This window comes from Rhincodon typus, chromosome 24 (assembly GCF_021869965.1).
Source record: "Rhincodon typus isolate 14 chromosome 24, sRhiTyp1.1, whole genome shotgun sequence".
NCBI lineage: Eukaryota > Metazoa > Chordata > Chondrichthyes > Orectolobiformes > Rhincodontidae > Rhincodon > Rhincodon typus.
In genome coordinates, this window is record NC_063355.1 from 14,650,457 (window position 1) to 14,677,007 (window position 26,551).

General features: G+C 39.7%; 1 protein-coding gene across 2 annotated transcripts in view; it reads left to right on the forward strand.

The window, feature by feature from the left end:
• rfc5 (replication factor C (activator 1) 5) overlaps nucleotides 1-26,551 on the forward strand; it is a 45,623-nt gene that overhangs the window by 9,077 nt on the left and 9,995 nt on the right. For both annotated transcript variants that reach the window (XM_020528690.2, XM_020528691.2), the window contains exons 3-8: nucleotides 5,339-5,475; nucleotides 9,815-9,894; nucleotides 16,934-17,007; nucleotides 17,869-18,028; nucleotides 23,796-23,877; nucleotides 23,978-24,107. In XM_020528690.2, the coding sequence (XP_020384279.1) occupies nucleotides 5,339-5,475; nucleotides 9,815-9,894; nucleotides 16,934-17,007; nucleotides 17,869-18,028; nucleotides 23,796-23,877; nucleotides 23,978-24,107 (663 nt within the window). The remainder of the gene's footprint in view (nucleotides 1-5,338; nucleotides 5,476-9,814; nucleotides 9,895-16,933; nucleotides 17,008-17,868; nucleotides 18,029-23,795; nucleotides 23,878-23,977; nucleotides 24,108-26,551) is intronic.

The window sequence follows — 26,551 nt, forward strand, 5'->3', positions numbered from 1 at the left end:
GGAAGGGGGTTCCGAAATAAATAGGGAGAGAGTGGGAGGCGGATAGAGGAGAGGATAGGTGGAGAGGCTCCATCCCCGCCTCTTCGACCTGTTTGTTTCCTCTCCTCTATCCCTCTTCTATCCGCCTCCCACTCTCTCCCTATTTATTTCGGAACCCCCTTCCCCTCCCCCTTTTCTGATGAAGGGTCTAGGCCCGAAACATCAGCCTCTCTGCTCCTATGATGCTGCTTGGCTTGCTGTGTTCATCCAGCCCTGCACCTTGTTGTCACTTTGGTATAGTTATAGTTTATTACAGGATGGTTATAGATCATGCCTTTAGCTTGACAGAAAGGTTTTTGCTTGTGACTGTTATTGTTTCTAATATAGCTAAGAAAAGTTATTCTGAATATGTTATTAAAATCTTTATTTAATCACACAAATCAACAGATGAAAAAATGCCTTGATTTGTGTGATTAAATAAAGATTTTAATAACATATTCAGAATAAATTTTCCTAGCTATATTAGAAACAATAACAGTCACAAGCAAAAACCTTTCTTGAATTTGTACATCTTAAGTTAATTTTGTTTTAAAGATAGCTACGTACAAAATTATAGTCAAAATGCAATAAATCAGTTAAGTCTGTCCTCATTTTTGTTTTCTATTGCTAGATAAAGTCAATTCTTTAATATGCATACAATGTGACCTTCCAGAGGAAATGTCAATTTGCCCAGGTTTAGACATGCTGAATCTTTATTTTGCATCTTGTAAGAGTTTCCAGCTCAGGCATATTTTCAGTTTAAAAATATTGCCTTCCTGCCAGCATTGATGGATCTGTGCTTTTGCTTCTCTTGGTATGTCTTGAGTTGTCACATGCTCAGTATTACAGAATGGGTTAGAGCTAAAATTACTTCATCAGAAGTAATGGCACCCTCTTCTGGCCATTTTATATACGTACATACCCAAAGAGACTGTTCTGGTTGATTCTTTATGTGCTGCACAATTAAAACAATTAGTCTGATCTGCACAAATATCATGTTTGGTGATGAGTTGAGGTTATGGATGTCCTTAGCCAAAGAAGTGATGGTTGGATAGGCATTCATAAGCTAGTAAAAATGTGTTTTCTTGAGAAATGGTTTTAAAAGTCCAGTTTTTGTAGAAAAGCTGTTTCTATGCATGGGTGGACGAACCTTCAAAGATGGCTGCATCTAAAGATATCATTGGGAGACTGGGAGAGTACAGGTCATGATAGAGTCTTTCAGTGAATATGTGGTGTGATTCAAGATGCTTTTCACTGGTAGTTATATCCTGGATGTTCCTAATAGTCCATTTGTTAATAAGGCAGTGAGGAAAAGGAAAAGCTTGATATTTATGACTAAAGCAAGCCCAGAAAATTTGCTCGCCACCTCTGAACTGATCACGGCACCACTAACCGACATTATGTGTAAACTTGAGCAGTACTATAGTGCCAAGTCATTGGAGATTATAGAAAGCTTTGAGTTCAAAATGAAGAATCAGCTACCCAGTGAGGATATTGAAGACTTTGCTGTGGCTTTGAAATATCTGTCCATCTGTTAAAATTTTGGAGAATTTAAGGAACGCATTACAGGACATGTATGCAATTTTAAAAAGTGAGGGCAATTAAGTTGTTGACGTTAGCAAAGTTAACCTTCAACATAGTTTGCCAAACAGCATTGTCCATGGACATAGTGAAATGTGACTTGAGAGAAGTCAGAGTTAACAACCCACCAGGCATCTGGTGAAGTAAGTAAGTTACGGCTGCATAAGCTGAAGACCCCATTGAAGATAGTAATAAAGTCCTATCAGTAATGCTCAGGCCAACACTGGGCACAAAATTGTCCATTTATGAATGCAGAATGCACCGTTGCATGTCAGAAGAAGGTTCAAGGAATGGAAGGAAATGGCAGTCACTGCAAATCATTGTCTAACAGGAGCAGGTTCATGAAAGGTCAGTTGTGATTCATCCAGTAAGCACAGGGATGTCCAGTGAAAATGATAGGGAATTGTTGTTCAAATAACATAAGGTGAAGCCTCAGTGGTGACAACCATTGACACACAGGAATCAGTCATCATGATTTCCGAATCATTGTAAAGTCAAAAATCGAGTCAGCATCAGTTAAAGAAATCACACAAAAAGATTAAGAAGTTATGGAGGAGAGAAAACCCACAAATTCGGAAAGATTCCCACCAGTTGCAGTCACTCAGACGAACAGTGAACGAAATTACCTGTTTTTGTAGTGAAGTGTGAAAAACTAGCCTTATTCAGAAGAAACTGCTGAAAAATATTGAACAAGCTTTATTGTTTATAGAAATACTTCACAATACACGACAAAATGATTGCCAAGTATCTCCAGGTATTTGATTAATTTGACCACCCAATTCAAGGACATAAGGCCAACACACAAGTTTAGAGGGATACCAGACCAGGTTACTGCAGACCCAGTCCACTGCCCTATACTGTAAAGGTTGTGTTATATGAAGAGTTAGAGGTATAATTTCAGAAGGATGTAGATCATGGTTTCTTTGATCGTTATGATCAGCCCTTAGGGATGAAATTGACAAAGTCTAATTAGACACTATTTTTAGTAGACAGGGTTAGATCAGGACATAGACACAGTGAAACAGTGTAGAGCATATACAGCTATAGAAAGGAATCTGTCAGTGGTACCTTTGCAACAATGGAAATGGCAAGCGAGAATATGGCAGAGGCAGAATTTGAAGGGCAACAGCTATTCATTGTGATTGGTAGCCATTCAAAGTCGATTGAGGTATTTCTGATGAATTGATAACTAACAAAATGTGGGAGGTTTTACATAATTTGATTTGCTGCTTATGCATTCCTCAAAGAAATTCTGTCTAACAACTGGCTTCAGTTTTGTTTAGAAGAGCTTTCAAATTTTAGGAAAGGAATAAAGTAAAACAGTTCCCGACTTCAAATGGAGCAGCAGAATGCACAATAAATTCTTAAATATGCTGCTGTTATACAAATTCTAGATACAAATTGGAAGAAATGTTAGTATCATTGCATCACAAACTGCTGTTTTCACAGTTCATGTTACAACGTAGAAGACCAGCTGAATTGTTTCAATTTGGTATTATCCTAGGCACCATACTCAATACTCCAGTGCCTCAACAGCTTTTAGATATTTTCTAATTAACCAGTTCATAGATGTTACATTATCCAGGCCTCCTGGCTCAGAAATAGGGACAACAGCACTGTGTCACAAGAGCCCCATATTACATTGGAGCACGGTGACTCAGTGGTTAGCACTGCTGCCTCATAGTACCAGGAACCCCAGTTCAATTCCAACCTTGGGCAACTGTCTGTGTAGAGTTTGCATATTCTCCCCATGTCTGCATGGGGTTACCCCGCATGCTCCGGTTTCCTCCCACAGTCCAAAGATGTACAGATTAGATGGATTGGCCATACTAAATTGCCAGTATCCAGGGATGTACAGGCTAGGTGGATTAATGTGTAGGATGGTGTTTGGCCACGCGGCACAGGCAGTAATCCCAGATTACAACCCTAGAGGTCCTGCTTTCCAACATCCTACCTAACTCCTTTTGCAGGATGTCATCTCTCTTTCTGCCTATGTCATTATTACCAATATGGACCACAACTTCTGACTGCTCACACTCCTCCTCCATTCCATACCCCCCCGCCCAGAATATCCCCATGTAGAGACATCCTTGACCCAGGCACCAGGGAGGCAATACACCATCCTGGAGTGTTGCTTATAGCCACGCAGATGCCTGTCTGTGCCCCTGACTATAGAGTCCCCTATCACTACCACATACCTACACTTTGACTCTCCCTGTTGTACAACAGTGTCAGTCGTGGTGCCTCTCATCTGGCTTCTGCTGCTGCTGCTTTCCCCTGAAAGGCTGTTACCCCACAACAGTATCCAAAATGGTATACCTGTTTGAGGGGAATGGCCAGAAGGGCCTCCTGCACTGCCTGCCCATGCTTACTCATCTTCCTGGTGATCACCCAACTCTTCTCTGACTGTGTATCTCTTACTAGTGGTGTGACCAGCTTGCTAAACGTGCTGTCCATAACTAGTAGGATACATCTGTGTGGGTATTCCACAAGGCAAAGAGTGATTTTTTTTTATAAGAATTGTTCAGTAGCTTGATGTAGAGATTTTAGGCTGTGCCAGACAAGTCGCCAACCAAAATAACATGTAACAATACAAGGAAGTGTCTGAACTGGTATTCTTTGTGGCTCCCCCCACCACCACCACCACCACCACCTCTGTTTTAAACAGAATAAATTATCTTTACTTTGTGCAGTCTACATTTGATTATTCTTGAAACCTCATCATTTGAAGGGACTAAAATCAGTTACACAAGTGCATGTCTTTTCTTTGTTAGTGGAATATGTGCTTTATCAGATTTTGAATTAAGCTTTAGATATTCAGATATTCAGAGTTTAAGAACTTGCAAAACCAAATCTGCTTTTACTTGTTTTCCAATTTAAAAAACAGTCTGATCGTGGAGGAGGAAGTTTGTTGCAGTTCTAGAATAAAACATATAGCTTTGTGTTAAACTTTATTTTGGAGTCATTTAACTTTTTTAGCTGTTAATTTCTGTTGTTAATTATAGAATCGCTAAAACTACTTTTTAGCAATATTGAGTTGTTTAATTAGTTGGATTTGTATTACAGACTTGGTGGTTGTAAGTCTCTTCAAAATCCTATTGAGGGCAATAAGCCTTGCTTAGGTAGCAATATTATGTTGTATAATAGGAACAGAAAAATCTGCATTCAGTTGGTTAGCTACCACTTAAAGAAACAAAGTTAGTGTCAGGTCAATGACATTTTACTAGAACTACCCGATCCACTGGGTGTCTACAGCAGTTTCTATTAATGTTACAGATTGCCAGCATTTCATTGTTTTGCTTTTGTTTTATAGATGACATGATATGAATTGTTTCTATCAATGTGGATAAATATCGTACTTGGGATAGACAAGATTTTGAGTATGGCACTTGTTAGTGTGACTTGATAAATTCTCATGCCCTTGAGGCATATGCTGTTTGCATTTCAATTATATAGACAACATCTCCTTAAAATAGTGTCCCTTAGAGACTTAGATGAACTAAATTTTGGCATTTAATTTTTGTCTGTCTGTCTGTCTGAAATTGTAGTCTAATAATTTTCTTATGCAAGTTCCAAGAAAACGTACAAATAGCTTGCTTTACAGGTCGTATATTTATAAATTATGCCTGGTAGAGTTAGCAAAAAATCCTGAAACTTTCAACTTGAATCAACTACATTTAATGATGAAAGTTGCGACTTCACAAGCAAAATTACACGTGTTGCATTTTCTTTATTTCAGTTCAGCGGTTCATCAGTGAAGATCGTTTCCCACACCTGCTATTTTATGGGCCGCCAGGAACTGGGAAAACATCTACTATTTTGGCCTGTGCCAAACGGCTCTATAAGGGCAAAGAGCTAAACTCAATGGTTTTAGAGGTAACAACTGTTTTGAGTCATTGACTCATAGAGTCACAGAGATGTACATCATGGTAACAGACCCTTCAGTCCAAACCTTTCCATGCCAACCAGATATCCTAGGTTAATCAACCCCATTTGCCAGCGTTTGACCCATATCCCTCTAAACCCTTCCTATACATATACCCATCCAGATGCCTTTTAAATGTTGTAATCGTACCAGCCTCCACCACTTCCTCTGGCAGTTCATTCCATACATGCACTACCCTCTGCCTGAACAAGTTGCCTCTCAGGTCCCTTTTAAATCTTTCCCTTCTCACCTTAAACCTATGCCCTATTGTTTTGGAGTCCCTTAATCCGGGGAAAAGACCTTGGCTATTCACCCAATCCATGCCCCTCATGATTTGGTTGCCCCTCAGCCTCTAACACTTCGGGGAAAATAGCCCCAGCCTATTCAGCCTCTCGCTATAGCTCAAACCCTCCAACCCTGGCAACAATCTTGTAAATCTTTTCTGAACTCTTTCAAGTTTCACAACATTTTCCCATTGCAGGGAGACCACAATTGAACACAGTATTCCAAAAGTGTCCTGACCAATGTCCTGTACAGTCGCAACATGACCTCCCAACTCCTACCCTCAACGCACTGACCAATAAAGACAAATGTACCAGATGCCCTCTTCACTACCTGTCTACCTGTGACTCAACTTTCATGGAATTATGAATCTGCGCTCCAAGGTCTCTTTGTTTAGCAACACTCTCCAGGACCTTACCATTAAGGTATAAGTCCTGCCCTGATTTGCCCTATCAAAATGTGCACCCCACATTTATCTAGATTAAACTCCATCTGCTACTCCTTGGCCCATCGGCTCATCTGATCAAAGTCTAGTTGTACTCTGTGGTATCCTTCTTCCTAAACTACTGTTTTATGGCCTTGTAGGCATAGTCGTAGACCGTAGAGATCTACAGCACAGAAAAAGGACTTTGGCCAATCATGTTGGTGCCAGTCAAAAACAACCACCTAATTATTCTAATCCCATTTTCCAGCACATGGTTCATTGCCTTGTGTGCCCTGGCATCACAAGTTCATGTCTGAATAGACCATAGAATCCCTACAGTGTGAAAACAGGCCCTTTGGCTCAACAAGTCCACACCGACTCTCAGACCATCCCACCCAGACCCATTCCCCTATAACCCACCTAATCTATACATCCCTGGACACTATGGGCAATTTAGCATGGCCAATCCACCCAGTCTGCACATCTTTGGACTGTGGGAGGAAACTGGAGCACCCAGAGGAACACACGCAGACACAGGGAGGATGTGCAAACTGCATGCAGACAGTCACCTGAGGGTGGAATTGAACCTGGGTTCCTGGTACTGTGAGGCAGCAGTGCTAACCACTGAGCCGCCGTGCCGCCCTTCATAATTTTATGAGGGTTTTGGCCTTTATCACCCTTACAGGTAGTGAGTTCCAGATTCCCACCACCCAATGCGTGAAAAAAAATTCCTCCCATCTCCTGTAACTCTTCTGCGCCATAACTCAAAACTCTGCCCCTGGTCATTGATCCCTCCATCTAGGGGAAAGGTCTCTTCTGTCTATCTTGTGTATACCTCTCATAATTTTATACATTTCGATCATATCCCTCAATCTCCTCTGCTCTAAGGAAAAGAAATGCAGTATGTTCAACCTATCTTTAGCACTGAAACTTGCCAGTCAAGGCAACATTGTTTTGTCAGGGTGGGATCTTGTGAGCAGTCCTTGAAGCAGAGGCACATTCAAAAGCACTCCTTTCCCCGTTTTCTGCGCTTCAGTAATTTCAAAATTGTTCAGTTTTTGCTTCGTTAAACCATCTTGCACTTAACACTGTTTCAGGTGCCCTACAATAATAGGTAATGCTGTACTAAGAAATTGAAGCAAAGAAAATGCTTTCTGATCAAGGGATTATGGTAGCTAAATTTTCACTGGCCTACTCAATTTAGGAACTCATGACGATCAGTTTGATGTATCACACTTCACTTTAGACAGTCCTGGTAAAGTCCTGTACTCTCGTTCCAAAACAGTCTTTGCCTTTATTTAGAGAATTATAGGACTGAATTTTAATTAGCTTAACCAACTCAGAACATCATGCTGATCATTTTGGTGTATCACAATCCAAATCAGAAAGTCAAGTAGGGCTGTACGATAAAAAAAATCCCTCACTGTCACTCACTCATTCAATCACTCACTCCATCTCATCCATTTTATCACTTTTAAAATCAAAATATGGAAGTAAAGTTATGAATATTGGAAGCATTGGGAACCTCACAATTGACCTAAGTTAGTGTAGGTGGCTTAGTGATTAGCACTGCTGCCTCACAGCACCAGGAACCTGGGTTCGATTGCGCCCTCAGGCGACTGTGGAGTTTGCACATTCTCCCCATGTCTGCATGGGATTCCTCCGGGTGCTCTGGTTTCCTCCCACAGTCCAAAGATGTGCAGGCTAGGTGGATTGGCCATCCTAAATTGCCCATAGTGTTCAGGGATGTGAAGGTCGGGGGGGTTAAATGGGTCTGGGTGGGATGCTGTGAGGGTCGGTGTGAACTTGTTGGGCTGAAGGGCCTGTTTCCACGTTGTAGGGATTCCAAGATCTATGAAAAGAATAATATCAGCCAGTTTCCTTCTTGGCTGACAATTTGTTGAAAATTGCTTTATGCTCACTGTAGCATTCATAATATAAACACAGCAATACTGGTCACTTCAACAAGATATTGGAAGGGTTCCAAATTATTGTAAAATACTGCGTAAGCCAGTACTTTCAAGAAGAGTTCACAGATAAAAGTGCCTGATTTTTATATTTAATTAGGCAGCCATTTTTTTCGGTGCATAGCTTTTTTTTAAAAGAAATGGATAAGTAGCTACTTCTAGGTGAAGAGGAACATTGGATTTTAAATTATGCCTTGTTTAACATCATGGATTGTCTTATCAGTAGAGAAATTACTACTCCATTGATAATAGTTTTTAAATGAGAAATTTTCATATCTCTCTAATTACATTACATTACTGCTCTTACACATAAAGCACATATTTGTTCTTTCCAACTTTTTGTAATCCACATTCATTTAGAGTCTCTCAAGGCTGCTGATTTTGTTCAGATCAAAAATTGGAATGTAAAGTAATTATTCTTAAAACTTGTTACTGTTTGAGATTACCCCTTTCATTTGTCATTCACAAGTTTGAATTTCTGAGAAAGAGCAAAAATCTGAATAATTCCGTGTTAAAATAATCTGTGTGACACGGGCCAGTAATAACATGACAGCAAGTCATTAAATAGTCAAGTCCTGCTGTTCACAAATGTGTATATCCGTAGGAAACACTACTTACACATTTTGCCACTGCAAGTCTAATTTTTGTTTAACCACTAATTTAGCAGACACAACAGCAACAGACAAGAAGCACCTGGACAAATACATGAATAGGAAGGGAATGGAGGGATCCTGTGAGTGAAGACAGTTTTAGTATGGAAGGGCAAAATGTGGTGGCGCAGGCTTGGTGGGCCAAAGGGCCTGTTCCTGTGCTGTATTGTTCTATGTTCTTCTAAGGAAAAAAATTGAAAGAAAACATGCTAGAGTAGAAACTGCACATACACAGTCTGCCTTGTTCATCATTTGCAAAAATCACCATTTACAAGGTTTTCAAGGAACGTAAATCCTGACAAGTGACAGGTCTTTAGTCAAAAAACACGTGCATGAAATACCACTAATTATAATCCACAGAACAAAGGATGTAAGGTATAACTATATGTGAGTTAAGCACTAAAAATTAATCTAATGGTTACGTATAAAGTTGGTGCAAGTGCTGTCCATTATGTGATCATTTGTGAGGTTGCATATCTTCATTCTTCATTAGAAATGTGTAATAATTCCTTCAATTCAATAGAAAATTGTTGTGACAGCACGGTAACAGCGTGTTTCTCTAGCACACTGGTACATTGTTATGGGAAAAATAAATGTACTTAAGCCAGTAGTCTTAATATACTGAAATGATGTTTGTATGCTGCTGAAATTGTTCTCAGTAACAAATCACAAGTAATTCATTGTGTCTATAGAGAAATGTTTGAACTGTACAACATTGTAATCAGTGGTTTTTCACAGTTCAGAAGTTTCATACTCTATTGCTATTTCAGTGATACACTGCCCAGCTGGTATGATGTAGTTAACATTAAATTGCAACAATAAGAATGAAATTTCAGTTCTACCAACATTAGAGTTATTAGAAGATAATGTATACTTTACAGATTATTTTGCATGCCAGTTAAAGAGGATGCCGTTTATTTGCCATGTGGCCATTTAAGACTGTTACATGATTTTGTTTTTTCTGTAGCTGAATGCCTCTGATGACCGAGGTATTGATATAGTACGTGGACCTATATTGAACTTCGCCAGCACAAGAACCATTTTCAAGTGAGTACTATGATGATTTCAGTTTATAAAGAAAAATCTATTTGCAAACAGTGTTGCATCTGATATGGAGTGTTGTATAGGGACCATGATCCTGATGTTGTGAGGTGTGATAGAAGGAACAGTAAGTAACTCTCGCCGAGCTTTGTAACATATCTCCTCATCTTTCCTTCTGTACTGGTGTACAGAGTCAGTGACACAAAGACATTTGTTTCAGTGAACATTCTTCTTGTGTTAAGTCTGATCATGGAATATTAATTTTATCTGGTTGGCGGTAGCGATTATAACTCTGTTGCTTTTACAATAGTCATGGAAAAGAATAGGTACATACAGCAGGGTAAGGTTTATAATTGGGGGAAGGGTAATTATAATTCTGTTAGGCAAGAACTGGGTAACACAAAATGGGAACAGATGCTGTCAGGGAAGAGCACTATAAAAATTTGGAGATTGTTTAAGGAATGTATACTGTGTGTGCTCGATATGTTTGTCCCTAGCAGGCAGGGAAGATGCGGTCGAGTGAGGGAGCCTTGCTTCTCAAGAGAGGTCAAACGACTAGTTAAGAGGAAGAAGGATGCTTATATAAGGTTTAGGAAACAAGGATTGGAACACACTCTAGAAGGATACAAGTTAGCCAGGAAGGAGCTGAAGAAAGGGCTTAGGAGAGCTATAAGGGGGCATGAGAAAACCTTGGCAGATAGGATCAAGGAAAACCCCAGGACTTTTTACATGTACGTGAGGAATAAGAGAATGACCAGAGAAAGGGTAGGGCCGATCAAGGATTGTAAACGGAATTTGTGCACGGAGCCTAAAGAGATAGGAGAGGTCCTTAATGAATACTTCTCTTCGGTATTCACAACTGAGAGGGAACTAGTTGTAGCGGAGGACAGTGTGAAACAGGCTGGTAGGCTAGAGGAGGTGGCTGTTAGTAAGGAAGATGTACTAGGAATTTTGAGGAACTTGAAGATCGATAAATCCCCCGGGCCTGATGGGATTAATCCAAGGATTCTGTGGGAAGCGAGGGAAGAGATCGCAGGGCCTTTGGCGATGATCTTTTCATTCTCACTGTCCACGGGTATAGTGCCAGAAGATTGGAGAGTGGCAAACGTCATTCGCTTGTTCAAAAAAGAGAAATTACAGGCCAGTTAGTCTTACTTCAGTGGTGGGCAAATTATTGGAAAGGGCTCTGAGAGAAAGGATTTATGTTCACTTGGATAGGCACAGTTTGATTCATGATAGCCAGCATGGATTTGTGAGGGGTAGATCATGCCTCACAAACCTTATTGAATTCTTTGAAGAGGTGACCAAACACATGGATGAAGGTAGAGCAGTGGATGTGGTATACGTGGATTTAAGTAAGGCGTTTAATAAGGTTCCCCATGGTAGGCTCAGGCGGAAAGTAAGGAGACATGGTGTAGGGGGAAATGTGGCAGATTGGATTCAGAATTGGCTGACCCTTAGAAGACAAAGGGTGGTAGTGGACGGAAAATATTCAACATGGTGCTCAGTTACGAGTGGTATGCCACAAAGATCTGTTCTGGGTCCTCTTCTATTTGTGATTTTTCTAAATGATTTGGATGTAGGAGTGGAAGGGTGGGTTAGGACGATATGAAGGTGGGTCGAGTTCTGGATAGTGCGGAGGGCTGTTCTAGGTTACGAAGGGACATTGATAGGATGCAGAGCTGGGCTGAGAAATGGCAGGTGGAGTTTAACCCTGAAAAGTGTGAGGTGATTCATTTTGGAAGGACAAATTTGAAAGCAGAATATAGGGTAACGGAAAGATTCTTGGCAGTGTGGAGGAGCAGAGGGATCTTGGGGTTCATGTCCACAGTTCCCTGAAAGCTGCCACCCAGGTGGATAGAGTTGTTAAGAAGGCGTATGGTGTGTCAGCTTTCATCAATATGAGTTCAAGAGTCTTGAAGTTATGCTCCAGCTGTACAAAACCCTGCTTTGGCCACATCTGGAGTATTGTGTCCATTCTGGTCGCCTTATTACAGGAAAGACATGGAAGCGTTGGAAAAGGTGCAGAGGAGATTTACCAGGATGTTTCCTGGAATGGAGGGAAGGTCTTATGAGGAAAGGTTGAGAGAGGTAGGGCTTTTCTGTTTAGAACGACGAAGGATGAGAGGTGACTTGATAGAGGAGTACAAAATGATCAGAGGTACAGATAGAGTGGACAGCCAGAGACTATTTCCTAGGGTGGAGGTAGCTATTACGGGGGGCATAGTTTTAAAGTAAGTGGAGGTAGATATAGGGGAGATGTCAGAGGTAGATTCTTTACTCCTTGGCCCATCGATGTTTTAACTTTACCCAATCATGACTCCAGATGACTTGGAAATAGCTTAATCTAGTGAGATAAGAGTTTACATTTATGATAAAATTATTTGACAAATCATAAACATAGAATCCAGTGTAACTGGTCGATATAGTAGAGTGTAATTGCAATTGTTTCTTTCCATTAGAAGTTTTCATTGATGTAATTAAGAATATTAACCTGTTGGGGTTTTATTCATACATGTGAAGATGGGTTAATTACCAAAGTAAACATTTTTTTACTAAGCATGTTCATTCATGCACCCATGAATAATTTGATTTTAAGATCACTAAAAATAACTTTTTAGAAAAGCTATACTGAATCATTGACTGGTTTCATTGGTATACACTGCCTCGGGGCCCTTCTGGTGTGGTGGTAATGTCCTTACCTCTGGGACAGGAGACCTGCATGAGAAGTGTGTAAAAACAACTCTGAACAGGTTGATTAGAAAATAAGTACACTACCCAGCCTCATAGCAAACAAAATATTTGTTGATTGGAAAAATTGAATACAATTTGTACAGCCTTCCTTAAACAGCAGGATTTTCTGTATATTGACCTAGGACATTGTCACTTTTTATGGTACAGCCCAACCTATTTTAAAAGAACATACTAATGATTAAAATTCCCAGTAATTCTGTGCTGGTTCACCAATTTCACTCAGACGAAGTAGGCATTACTAGTGAAATCCTCTTCCTAGGATTTTGTTACATTTGTAGTTTAATAACATGGATGAATGGTGGCAAAGCAGTAATTTATTTACTGGTCTGCTGTTGAGTGCTTGGGTAATTTTTCCCATGTTTATAACTGATAATAGTAACTAAACAGTTAATTTGAATTAAAATTGTTATTACTTGTCTTTGTCTTATCAATCATTGAGTTCTGACCTTGTTTCACTGTGCTTCAGGCTACTTAATTTATTAGGATAAGACCACGCTTTAAAATGAGGGAAATGTTTGAAACTTTGAATTTACTGACTTGCTTTTGAATTTCTCCTTTTCTTAATTGGGAAACTTGTTCTTGACAAGATGAAGAAGGGTGGCGATGAAGATGGAGAAAAGGGTGGGGACGATGACACATTAGTACTTGACCACTGGGTGATAGCAAGAACAGCAGATGCTGGAGTTGGAGTCAATACGGGGTGGAGCTGGAGGAACACAGCAGGTCAGGCAGCATCAGAAGAGTAGGAAAGTCAACGTTTTGGGTTTAAATCCAAAACGTCAACTTTCCTACTCCTGTGATGCTGCCTGACTTGCTGTGCTCCTCCAGCTCCACACTGTATTGACACTGCTTGACCCCTGTCTTGACCGCAAAGTATTCTGTCGTATTAGTGTCAGTGAGGACCGTTGCCAAAAGTCTTGGTGTAGAAGAGACTGATTCGTCAACATGATGATGAATTTCACTGGACAGCTTGCCTTTGACGGGATCTTCTATAGCATTTCCTGATTGACTGAATCAAAAGCTATGGGGGTCAAATCAATGAAGGCCATATAGAGTGGTTGGTGTTGTTCCTGGCATTTCTCTTGGAGTTGTCGAGCAGTGAAAATCATGTTTATAGTTCCATGGTTTGGTCAGAAGCCACAGTGGCTTTCAGGAAGGATTTCCTCCAAGTCTGGGAGAAGGCATCTAGCCACGATTTGAGCAACAGTTTTCCCGGCAATGGAGAATCAGAAGATTCCTCGATAATTCCCAGAGACTCCTTTGTCTCCTGTCTTGAAGATGTTGGCAACGGCAGCATCCCTGAGATTGCAGGGATTTCTTCTTTGTCCCAGATTTTCGGGAACAGTTGATGGAGATGACTGGTAAGCTCTGCTGGAATGACAACTACTTCTGCAGCTTTCTCATTCTTCATGTGTCTGATGGAGGCTTCAACCTTTGCCACATTAGGTGGGAGTCCAGGATCATCTTTGGGGAGTGGGGGGATTTCCTCAAACATGTACTCCTTGGTGATTTTTCGCGGTTAGGAGTTCTTTGAAGTGTTCCCTCCATCGGAGGCTGATATTTGCTGTGTTTCAAAAGGATATCATCTTTACTCCAGACTGGTTTGAGACAAAAGGTGTTGAGTCTTGACGAAGTATGTGTTGCCTTGGTGGCACTGCAGAAACCCCAGGTGTTGTGTTTGTCAGCAAGGAGTTGTGACTCCTTAGCTTTCTCAGTTCACTATTGGTTTTCCTGGTTCTTCTTTGTAACTCTGCCTTTCCTGTTTGTGTCCTTCTCTTTGCCTTACTGGTGATATTGCTTTGCCTTTCTTGGAGAGCTTTCCTCCTCTTGTTGATGAGGATGATTTGATCATTCTCATTGAACCAGCGTTGGTGTTTCCTGGTCTTTGTAACTAATGGTTTCTTCACAGTATGAGATGATGGCTGTCTTCAGCTCTTTCCAGTTTTCCTTCATTCTGTTAAAATGAACTCTTTGCAGATTTTGGTAAAGACATTGCTGGATGTTTGTTAGTCTCCTTGGCTTTTGAAGCTGCTCGACACAGCTTTTTTTCTGAACTGTTTCTTCATCTTCAGCTACTTCTGTTGCATTTGTTGGACATTTGAGGGGGGGATGAACTCGTGGTCTGTCCAGCAGTCGTCTGCACTGATCATAGATTTCGTAATGAGGACATCCTTTAGGTCTCTGGATCAAATGATGATGCAGTTGTATGTGTGCCAGTGCTTTGATCATGGATGCCTCCAAGAGGTTTTAAACTTTTCTTTTTGATGGGACAGTGTGTTGGTGACGACAAGCTGGTGTTCTGCACATTTGATAAGTAGGAGAATCCCACTGGTGTTGCAGTTCATGATTCCTTCCTTTCTGATGGTTCCTTTCCAGAGTTGGGTTTCCCTTCCAAACCTAGTGTAAGAGGAAAATTTTACCGTCCTTAGGGATGTTCGTGAGTACAGTGTCCAGGGTGGAGTAGAAGGCTTCTTTAGACTCATCGATGGTGTAGGGTTAGAGCACTGACACTCACAATTGTTGCCTGTTCGATCATGGCAAGTTGCAGACGGAGTCGATCGTTGATGCCGACGGGAAGCTCCAAGAGTTGGTTGACGAGTTCATTCTTAATAGCGAATCCCATTCCATGCATCCTGGGTTGATCCTCAGGTTTTCCTCTCCAGAAGAATGTGTAACCACAACCATCTTCCCTCAGCTGCCCTTTGCCTACTCTTCTGGGTCTCCTGCAGGGCAATGATATTAGTGTTCAAGTCTCTGAATTCATGGGCAGCAAGGGCAGTTCTTTGTTCCAGCTAATTGTTTTGCTTGTTGTCCATGAAGGTTCGTACATTTCAGGTTCCGAGATTGTGTTTCACTTTGGTTTTCAGGCCGCATGCAGGTGTGCCTGCTGGATTTGGTTTTCCAACCAGGTCGGTGACAGAACAGACTATTTTTAGGCCACCTTTTCTAGTCATTTTCCCCGTGCAGTGTGAGTAGAAAGCATCCTGAAGTGGCCTGCTCAGTCATGAAGAAAATTGTCAAAATGTACTCCTGTCCATATTCCAAGAGAGAAACAACTGAATCAAACACCACAGCTTATGTGCCAGTCTGAAGCTTTAGGACTTCCACATATCTCAATCCTGTCTTCATCACCTCTCCCTGATTGCTGCAGGGCTTGTGTTGTATGTGTGGAGCTGTTGAGTTCTTCTAGGTAGATGCCTTAGTAGCACAACATTTAACATGAGAATGCTGTTGCACATCAGCAGACACATGGACCTTGACATACTGAGGTCTATTTCTAGTGGCAAGGAAACTGCAATGACTGGGGATCTCCCTACTGTTGCAGCCTTTATCTGCTGTCGCAGTTGTTGATATCACACAACTAACTTCTGCCTGGAACAACATTGAGACTGGTTTCGGATTGTACTTTATCCGGTTCCTCCCCTCCAACCTTACCATCTTGGGTGGCCCTACCAGGAGTTGAGAATTCCTGGTGGCATCACTATCGGTATTGACAAAACACTCAAGCCTGCCCACTGCAGAAAGGTGGCAATCCACGGAAAGGTGATTAAGTATAGGCTACTCTAGTTGATATCATTTCACAGCAAAGGACCTAATCTGTGACCTGGTCTATATAGAACCATAGAATCCCTATAATATGGAAGCAGGCCATTTGTTCCATCGAGTCCACACTGACCCTCTAAAGGTCATCCCACACAGACCCACTTCCTACCCTATACCTGTAATCCTTCATTTCCCATGGAAAGTCCTGCATGTCCCTGGACAGTATGTGCAATTTAGCATGGCCAATTCACCTAACCTGCATGTCTTTGCCTGACATTGTACTGAGTCCAAAAATGTGTGTATAGATAATATAAAATAATCCCAAGTTTATCCTCTTCTGTGAGTTGCTACTAGTCAGGTTAGCAATAGAGATACATGAATTGGACGTACTTTTTCTAGACTTAGAAAGGAAGGCTACATTGACAAAGCTTTCAAATCCTGGTTGAATCCTATCTGAGTAAGTGCATGTGTGGAATTGTTGAGCATACTAATGTATGCTATCCCAGATCACATGAAGGATGGTCAATTCTTTACCGATTAAGATCATTTACATATCTATGTTTGTAACCCAGCAACTATTTATCAATTCGTAATTTTAAGATATTGTCTTCCTACATTCCAGTTCCAGCAGTTTTAATGTGATATGAAGACTGAATAGTTGGAGTGTTAGCCCCACTCATTGACCATGAAATGTTACCAACCTTGAACATTTCACAAGAAAGTATTCAATTATTTTAATTTTTTTCAGAAAGGGTTTTAAGCTCGTTATCCTAGATGAGGCAGATGCAATGACGCAAGATGCTCAGAATGCTCTCAGAAGGGGTAAGAACTGGAAGTATTAATTTTAATGAGTGCTTATCCTGCTTCCCAGTTTTGTACTTTTTATTTTGCATCATAGTTCTTACCATGCACCACTTAAATGTATATATGCCTCACAAAAGCAGTGCTTTGAAAACCTCAGAAAATGAGCAAGAAATGTGTGGTTTACAGCATTGCGAGGCAGGTGAGTGGTTGGGGAGTGTGGGGTGGAGAGAATGCGCAAAACAGCACACCCTTTTCTCTGATATTTACTTATTCCTTTTATAACTTTGTGTCAGTGCCCCTGAAGATAGCACTGTCTCTGTTAATGCATGTAAGTAATCGTTCTTGGGGTCTTTACAGTTCATGAATTGGCAGTACACAAAAATCTACAGTGACTCTTTCATTCCCATTTGGTTCCCCTCCCTGTTGGTATCTTTAGTTTTGCTTGTTTGCTTCTCTAGGAGCAGCAATTTGATGTGCGCATTCTGTACCACACTGCCCCCAGGCTTCATATTTTTAGCTACAAGTCTGGGTGTTTAAAATGCAGAGGAGGTCTTAGATGCTTTCAAATATACACCATATTTTCATGGACTACTCACTTGGTACTGAAATTAATGTGCATAATACAATATTTTACGTGCACTGAGTTCTCTATAAACATTAATTAGCAATATATTTGCATTTAACCTTGTGAAAATTAATGCTTCAAAAGAATAATGATTGGATGTTATGTCAGTTGCATTTAAAATTGAAACTTATTTTTAGATCTGATTAAGAATATTTTTTCCATTGTTTAAATCCAATCAAAAAGTCATTTATCCCACTTCTGTGTGCTGTTTTTCTCCATTTCAAACTCAAAATAATTAATTGTTTGTGATGCAGTTATTGAGAAATTTACAGAGAACACCAGATTTTGCCTGATCTGTAACTACCTGTCAAAGATCATCCCTGCTTTACAGTCTCGATGTACCAGGTTCCGATTTGGACCGCTGTCACCAGAACAGATGATTCCAAGATTGGAGTTTGTCATCAAAGAAGAAAAGTGAGTGTCCTCATTGTACTGCTGCTCAATTTACTGGAGAAAGTTAAGGCAGGAATCAACTATCCATTCTACCTGTTAATAGTTTCCATCCTTTTCTGCCATCAACTAGTAAAACCTGTTATCTGGAAATGATGTACAAAAGACAGTTTAGCAGAGGTTGTTGTGCTTCCTTTTTGCCATTCTTTGTCTTCATCAAAGTTTATTCAATAGTAACCTAAGTAGATTCTGATCTCATGCAAGGTAGCATTCGTAGCCATTTCTGTGCGGTGAATAAAATGTTACCATCATTCCAGAAAAGTCAACTAATTCAACAGCATTTTGTATATATGTGTTCTTTAGTAATTTTTTGAGAATACACTGTCTTTTGAAATTTAGGTAAATAGAAATCTAGCCTAATTTCTTTTTAAGGCGATAGGGAGGAGGAGATAGATGTTCTAAAATACCACCAAGCTGATGTCTGTTGATGCTATTTCAAGTTTTATTTAAAAAGAGTATTAATTACAATGTATGTGCTGTCCATCAGTTAGGTGTCGCTGCAGCCACATTATTCTTTGCTTAGAAGGCATGGGCCTCTGCTCTAAATTTTCTAACAGTCGTGCTGTGAAACAGCTCACTAGCAATCACGCAACTGCAGGTGATTTTCCTTTCTGACTTCCCTTTCCTGTGGAGAAATGCCTTCGCCTCAACTTAAACGTGTTCCCAAAGCAGCGTATCTATGGGATCCAGGTATTAGCAGTTGTAAGAACAAAATTAGGGTTCTCCGGACTTGAGCAAAAGGTTTTCACGATTCAATTAAAATCATTATATTAAAGCTAAATGTTGAAGTATTGTTTCATTCCGTCCTCCACTAATTAATTAAGTATGCACTCTCTGTACATATTACATAAATACAGTTATGCTCCATTATGCATGTAATGACCAATCCAAACAAAATATTTTTAAAATACATAACCAACCTCTCTTCAGCAGAAGTTATGTTTTCAGGAAAATTTGGTGATGATGGGACTCTGACGTCATTAAATCTTCATTAATAACCTTACCTAAATTTAACTTCAGAGAATAAGATCATGTTCATGATATCAGTAATGATTTTGGAATAACACTCAATTACGTTTGGAGGAAAATGGATTTTATTAATATTGTAATCAAATTTGAAATAAAATTGCATTTCAGCATTTAATGATTTAGTTTTAATGCCACATCCTTAAACATTTATCTTTCAGGTTTACATATGTAGTTTCTAGTTTATGGAGCTCAATGTCTTCATCGACTGTTACAGTTCTAACCTAACTGATCAGAGGCTGTGTTTCTGCAGGACAGGACTGGTCCCTTTTTTGTTTATTTGTAGTGTGCCAACTTCTGTCACATAACTTGTTTGTCCTTTCTGTGAAAGATTCTGAGTTCAAATGCCACTCCACAGTTATGAGTTAAGTATGTATTTACTGGATTACTATTAATTTTTGATTCTCTTGCTTGTAGTTAGGTTTATTACCTTGGCTCCTTTTTTTCAACTGGGTGTAACATGTGCAGTGACTTTACTGCTTGGGAATCATACACCAAGTGTGGAATATGATGCCCTCCCCCATGATGAATTTGGCAGTGGAGACATTAGACCTCCACAATGATTAAGTCCATGTACCTTCCCACTCCAGCACCAATTGAGACCCTTGCATGGACAATTACTGCCCATTTAAGGGCCTTATCCCACAGCTACTGGAATTAATCCAGTGGTCGTGAGTTGGGGAACTCACCACTTGTAAGTATCAGTGATGGTAAAATTATTACCCAGCAAATTAAATTATAAGCCTGACTGTAGTTTAAATGTATCACTATTTTTTAAGTAGGGTTCTATTTAGTAACATGAGAACAAAGTTATGTTCAGTTATAAACTTAACAGTATGACCTTAGGAACGTTTACTTTGTAGTTGATGTTAGCACATCGGCTTTTGGTTTGCAGCATCATTTCTGATGAAAAGTCACCGAATGCAAATGCTGCAGATGCTGTCAGACCTGCTGAGTTTTGCCAGCAATTTGTTTTTGTTGCAGTGCTAGAATTGTTTCTTTATTATGTGAATATTGTTTATATAAACAGTTCCTTAAGTTGCGAACTGCCGTTGTGCTGGCAGTTCTTACTGAAGTCTTGGAATGTTCTATCATCTGGATTCTGTGGCTTCAACTCTGACCACTGCACGGAGCTATCACCTTCACTTAAGTAATCATTTCTCATACTTATACTGCACTTGGCTCCATGAAGAAACAAGTTATAAAATTAATTGCTGCAATAGACCTTGAAGTCTTTAATTCTTTCCTAACTCTTCCGTATTTCATGTTGAAAGCTTCTCTGAACTTTCAAAGACTTAAGAACAGGAATAGGCCATTCAGCCCTTCAAGTCTCCTCAACCATTTAATTTGATCATGGCTGATCAAACATCTCTTCAATGCCTTTTAACCACACTATCTGCTTCACCCTTGATTCCATTAGTAATCAGAATTCCATCAATCTCTGCTTAAAACATACTCCAAGACTGAACTTCCACAACCCTCCAGATTAGAGAATTCCAAAGATTCTAAATTTCTCCTAATCTCAGTTCTAAGTAGCATCCCCTTTATTTTCTTGACTTCTAACCAGGGGAAGCATCTACTATGTAAATCTCTTCAAGTGTTTTGTAAGGTTCAATAAGATCACCTCTTGGTCTTCAAAACCCATTGAGAATGCAGGCTCACTTTGCCTAATCTCCCTTCATAGGACAGTCCCACCATCCTGGGAATGAGATTGGTGAATCTTCATTGCACTACCTCTCTATGACAATAATATCCTTCCTGAGGAAAGGAGATCAAAACTGCACACGTTAGTTCAGATGTTGTCTCACAAGCTTCTATACAATCGAAGCAAGATTTCACTATTCCTGTAGTCAAATCCACTTGCAATAAAGGCTGACATTTCATTAGCCTTTCTAGTAGCCTGCTGCACCTGGATGTATGTTAGTCTTTAGTGACTCATTGACAAAGGCATCTAGGTCCCTTTGTACATGTATAATTTCCAACCTCTTGCCATTTAAGAAATACTTTGTACATCTGTTCCTCCTGCCAGTATGGAGTAACTAACATTTTCTACATTATATTTTATCTGCTATGTTCTTACCCACTCTCAAATCTTCCTGAAGCAACTTTACATTTCCACACAACATACATTCCTGCTAAGCTTTATACTGGGAATATTGCTTTTCATCATTGATGTATGTGTTGAACAGTTGGGGAACCAAACAGGGGTCCTTGCAGTACCCCGCTGGTCATAGCCTACCAATGTGAGAATGACTCATTTATTCCTGCTCACTTTCTGACTCGTGCCTCTCTGTTCCTTTTTAAAGGTGTACCAATAGAGTTTCAGAAATGTACCATTTCACTTGCATTGCCTGTCCTCATTCTTCCTTCCAAAGTGCATCACCTCACAGGTTTTTGCCATGTGACCTCTTATTTCACTAGCCTTGCTTAAATCCTCATTAAATCTCTCTTACTATCTTTCCCATCATTTACTATTTTTCCAAGTTTCACATCATTTCTAAATTTCAGCAATGTGCCGTACAGCCCCAACTCAAAGTCATTGATGTGTTTTTTTTAAAGAAAGCAGCACACCTGGTACTGAACCTAGGAAAATAGGAGTCTGTGCTTTTCATCAGTTTAAAAGGCAGCCCTGTACTACAACTCTGTTTTCTTTCTATTAGCTGCTTTGTATCCATGCTGCTACTGCCCTTTCTTCACCCATGGATGTGAAATTCGTGAATAAACTCAATATGTGGCACTTCTGAAACTCTATTGGTTTCAACCCCACTACTGTCATCCATCCATCCATTAAACAATAAGACATGGGAGCAAAAATAGACTATTCAGCCCATCAAACCTACTCAGCCACTCAAAGAGATCACGACTGATCTGAGAATCCTCAGTTCCACTTTCATGACTTTTCCCATAATTCTTGTTTCCCTCATAGTAAGACCATAAGATGTAGGACCAGAATCTTATGCTATCTCAGTGAGAAACTATAATTATCCTAATACAATTTAACCTTTAACAATTCTATTCTGAATCCCCTTTTTATCAGTCTTTGCTTGCACAAGTGGTTGTTAATTTTCTCCTGGATTATTATTTTTAAAGCTTAAACACCACTGACATTGAACTGACCAGCCTGTAATTGCTATTTTTATCCTTCTCTTTGTCAATTATAGTGTCAAATTTGCAATTCGCTGGCACATCCTGTATCTAGATATATTTAATCAAACTCTTCAGATGTGCTGCAACACACCTCTGGAGCAGGTGGGACTTGATCCCGGGCGTTCTGGTCTAGAGTATGGCCACTACTACTGTGCCTTAAGAGCTCTTACCACTGTATCTAAGGAGCATTTGAAGCTTGTGAATAATGCCTCTTCAATTATTTGCCATAACTTCTCTGAAAAATCTATAATCATATTATTAAGACTAAGTAACTTATTCAGTTTAAGTACTGCAAACCCTTTTAGTTTTTCTCTCTTTATTTTTTTATATATCTTATCCAGTATACTAAAAGCCTCCTTGTTTATTGAACTTTGGCAAGTTCCGCTTCTTTGGAAAACACTGATTAAAGGTACTCATTTTTAGTACTTTAGGAATGCATTCACCTCCAGCAATAAGTCATTTTGATTTGTAATCAGTCCCATTGCTCATCTGAGTGTCATTTTACTGTTAAAATTACAATGGAAGACCTTTGGGTTCCCCTTTATTTTAGCTGGTAAACTGTGCTTGTACTTCAACTTTGCTCAATTCATATTCACCCTGATTCTCCTTATGTGATGGGATTGTCCAAACACTTCTCTGGAAATATCCAGTCTCAAAAAAAAAAGTAGGGGCTGGAGCTTCACCATTCAATAAGATCATGGCTGATCTGATTGTGGCCTTAACTCCACTTTCCTGCCTTTCACCTATAACCTTTAACTCCCTTGTATGGTAAAATCTGCCCAACGTGGACTTGGATATATTCAGTTACCCAGCCTCACCTGCTGCCTCATGTAATGAATTTCAAAGACTAATGACTTTCAGAGAAAAGAAATACCTTCTCAACTCCATTTTAAGTAGAAAGCCCCTTATTTTCAAACTCTGTCCCCTGGTTCAAGACTCCCCTGTGAGAGGCAATATTCTCTCAGCATCTTCCCCGTCAAGCCTCTCAGAATCTTTACATATTTCACTAAGGTCACTTCTTTATTCTAAACTCCAAACTAGGCCTAATCGACTCAACTTCCCCTCACTTTTCTCATACTGCTGAGGATTATTTGTCCAAAGAAAATGTACTAAACCAGCTCTAATGAAAGGTTCACCACCCAAAATGTAACTTCTGTGGTTAAATCTGTTTTTATCTCTGAGATTTCCTGATTTGATGAATGTTTTCAACGTATTTTATTTCAAATTTCCTGAATCTTTTTGAAATTTTCTTCAGTATTACATCTTTATTCTGTCTTTGTAATATCTTGGACTAAGCCTAAGTACAGTGAGCAAGGATACAAATTAATAGTACCAAACTGAAGCAGAATGTATGGATGGCTTTTATATTGTAAAGATTCCAGAATGATAAAAGGTTAATTTTTTTTAAACCAAGGATAATCCACAAGATGTGCCTTATACAAGCAAGAATCGTTAAATCACTTGTAATCTTTATTATAAGTTTTGACCATAATAAATCACTTAAAGAATTTTTCAATACAAATTTACAGAGATAGTTAGTCTGAATGTTTCATTACAGTGTTGACATAACTCAAGATGGACTGAAAGCCATTGTGACACTCTCTAATGGTGACATGCGCCGATCTTTGAATATTTTGCAGGTCAGTAATTTGTTTAATGAATTACTTGTGTTATGTAAGAGTTAGAAGTATTGGCTTTTCCTTGCTTAACACTAATGGAATCATGTTCTGAATCAAACAGAGCACAAATATGGCATATGATAAAGTGAGCGAGGAAACAGTGTACACCTGTACTGGTCATCCATTAAAATCCGACATCGCAAACATCCTTGACTGGATGTTAAACAAAGACTTCACCACTGCATACAGGAGTATCCTTTGGAATTGAAACCAGAAGAGGTTATGTGCAATATTGATATTTTTACTGATACAACCATTGTATTTTGTCTCTGTGTTAAAAGTTGACTCATGAAATTATGTAAAAGTTAAATGGAAGTACAAAGTTTATCGCAGTTAATCCATTTACTATCTGTCCCCCAATAAGTAAAGCCCAGCATGCCCATCCCATACTTATGTCCTCGCCCACTGTTTTTCAGCCACACATCTAATTTATTTTTCAATGTTGACAGGCACTGAGGTTTTTGCACTTTCCATCCAGGAAGGTTTAATGGGGAGAAATCTGCAGCCTACCTTTGTCCCACTGGATTGAATGTCAATCAGACAGGCGAATGGTTGCTGTGGAGTTTTACACTGGAATTACAAATCCGGAGCAGGAAGTCACTGCCTGGAACTGCCAGCAATATTCTTTTTAGGGAGACAGGGGATAGTGGCCAGCATGGTGGCTCTGGGATTAGGGACCATGGGAGAGGGGGCAAGCTGGCCGGAAGCAAAGACAGACCCTTCATCTTGCACAAATCGGTGTAAATTGACAAAAATCACCGCCTGCCACCCTGACTATGTTGACCCATCTGATAATTTGACTTCTTTCAACTTCTCTTTCTGTTGGGAGGGGAAAAATCCCAGCCATAATTTCTGTTTGAATCAGAAATTCTAGTGGTGCATCCCACAGGAAAATAACCCAATGAATAAAAATAAATAAATAATGTTTTCTGTGCTCTGTTCTAAGTCTTACTTTTCATTTTTCATCACTTTCTTTTCATTCTTGACCCTTCAACCATTGAATAGAAGCTGTTTCTATCTACCTGGTCTCATTCAATCTACAACTGAACATGTCTTTATTAAATCACTCTTTAATTTCCTCTCCTTATGAAAATTTCTCATCTTTCTGTTGTACTGCCCTGATCCAGATAGCGTCCCGGTTAATCTATGCTGTATCCTCTTGATTGCCTTGGCATTTTTCATGTACATTCTCCTTGTGGCTGACTAAAATTTTATGTGTTCACTGTTATATCTAATCTTAATTCATCACGAGCACTTCTAATTTGGTGACTGAGTCTTCAAATGACATGTAAAATAAATTCCAAGGTTACTAGGACTATTAATATATGTGGAAAGCTATTCAGAACCAAAATACAAGATTCTTGATAGTCACTGAAGCCACAGCTTAGACTATAAACAGCATTGCTAGAAATGAAGGAGAGACTTGTGATTAATTTTTCAACTTCCTGATTGGAGTGGAATTAATAAACAAATGGAAAATAAAGAAAAATCAGGCATGCATTTTAAATGTAACAGCATTACCTTGAGCTCTAATTATGCATTGTTTAGGGGAGGCAGTGATGTAATGATATTGTTACTGACCTCATAATCCAGAACCTCAGGCTAATGTTCTGGGTATATGAGTTTGAATCCTGCCATGGCAGTTGGCGAAACTTGAATTAAGTAAAAATCTGGACTAAAAGCTAGCGTAATGGTGACCATGTTGATTGTTGTAAAAACCATTTGGTTCACTAATGTCCTTTTTAAGCAAGAAAATCTGCCCCACAAGTGATTCCAGACCCACAACAACGTTGACACTTAACCACCAGCTCAACAATTGGAGATGAGAAATAAATGTTGGCCTGGCCAGCAGACACCTACACCCATGAATGAATTTTTTAAAATGTTCCCAGTGAAAGTCTAGTTGTTTATGCAAAATCAAAATACTAGTGAATAGACTATAATGTCTTACTGCATTCGCTGTAACCAAGGTTGAGACCATCTGTCATTTCTTTTCCTTCCTTCCCAAGCCCCCGTACCTAACTTCCTCTGAGCAACTCCCACCCCAACATAGCCCTCAACTTGTTGCCCTTTGCAGTTTCTCTTATGTCTTCCTTCAATGCCTTGTTCAAGTTCATTTTCTCTATGAGATCCGCACTGTTATGTCATCACCATTACTTTAAAACTGCTAACCATTGAAATTCCCTTCTTGGTTCCCATTCTGGACCTGACGTTATTAATGAATCTCTGTCTTCGGTTTTGTTCTCTCCTTCAAATCAGCTGCCATCATCTCTTTCAAAGCGCCAACACCTGACGCCTCTGTCATAGTCAACTACTCCTATCTCAAACCTTTTCTGTCCAAAGTCCTTGAATGTGTCACCTCCTACATCTGTGCCCATCTTTCATGGAATTTAATACATGAATCCCTCCATTGATTTCTCGGTTTGCCACAGTACCAAAACTGTTCTTAACTATGTGCCAGTGACAAAGATAAACTTTTTCTCCTCATTGTATCTGAAGCCTTTGACACAGCTGACCACACTATCCTTATGTGCAGTTCACTATCCCAGAGTAGGTTGGATGCAGGGATATTGAGGAAATTTAAGGAGGAGATTGTCAATTAAAAATCTGTCTATGAATTGAAGGGTTATGGAAT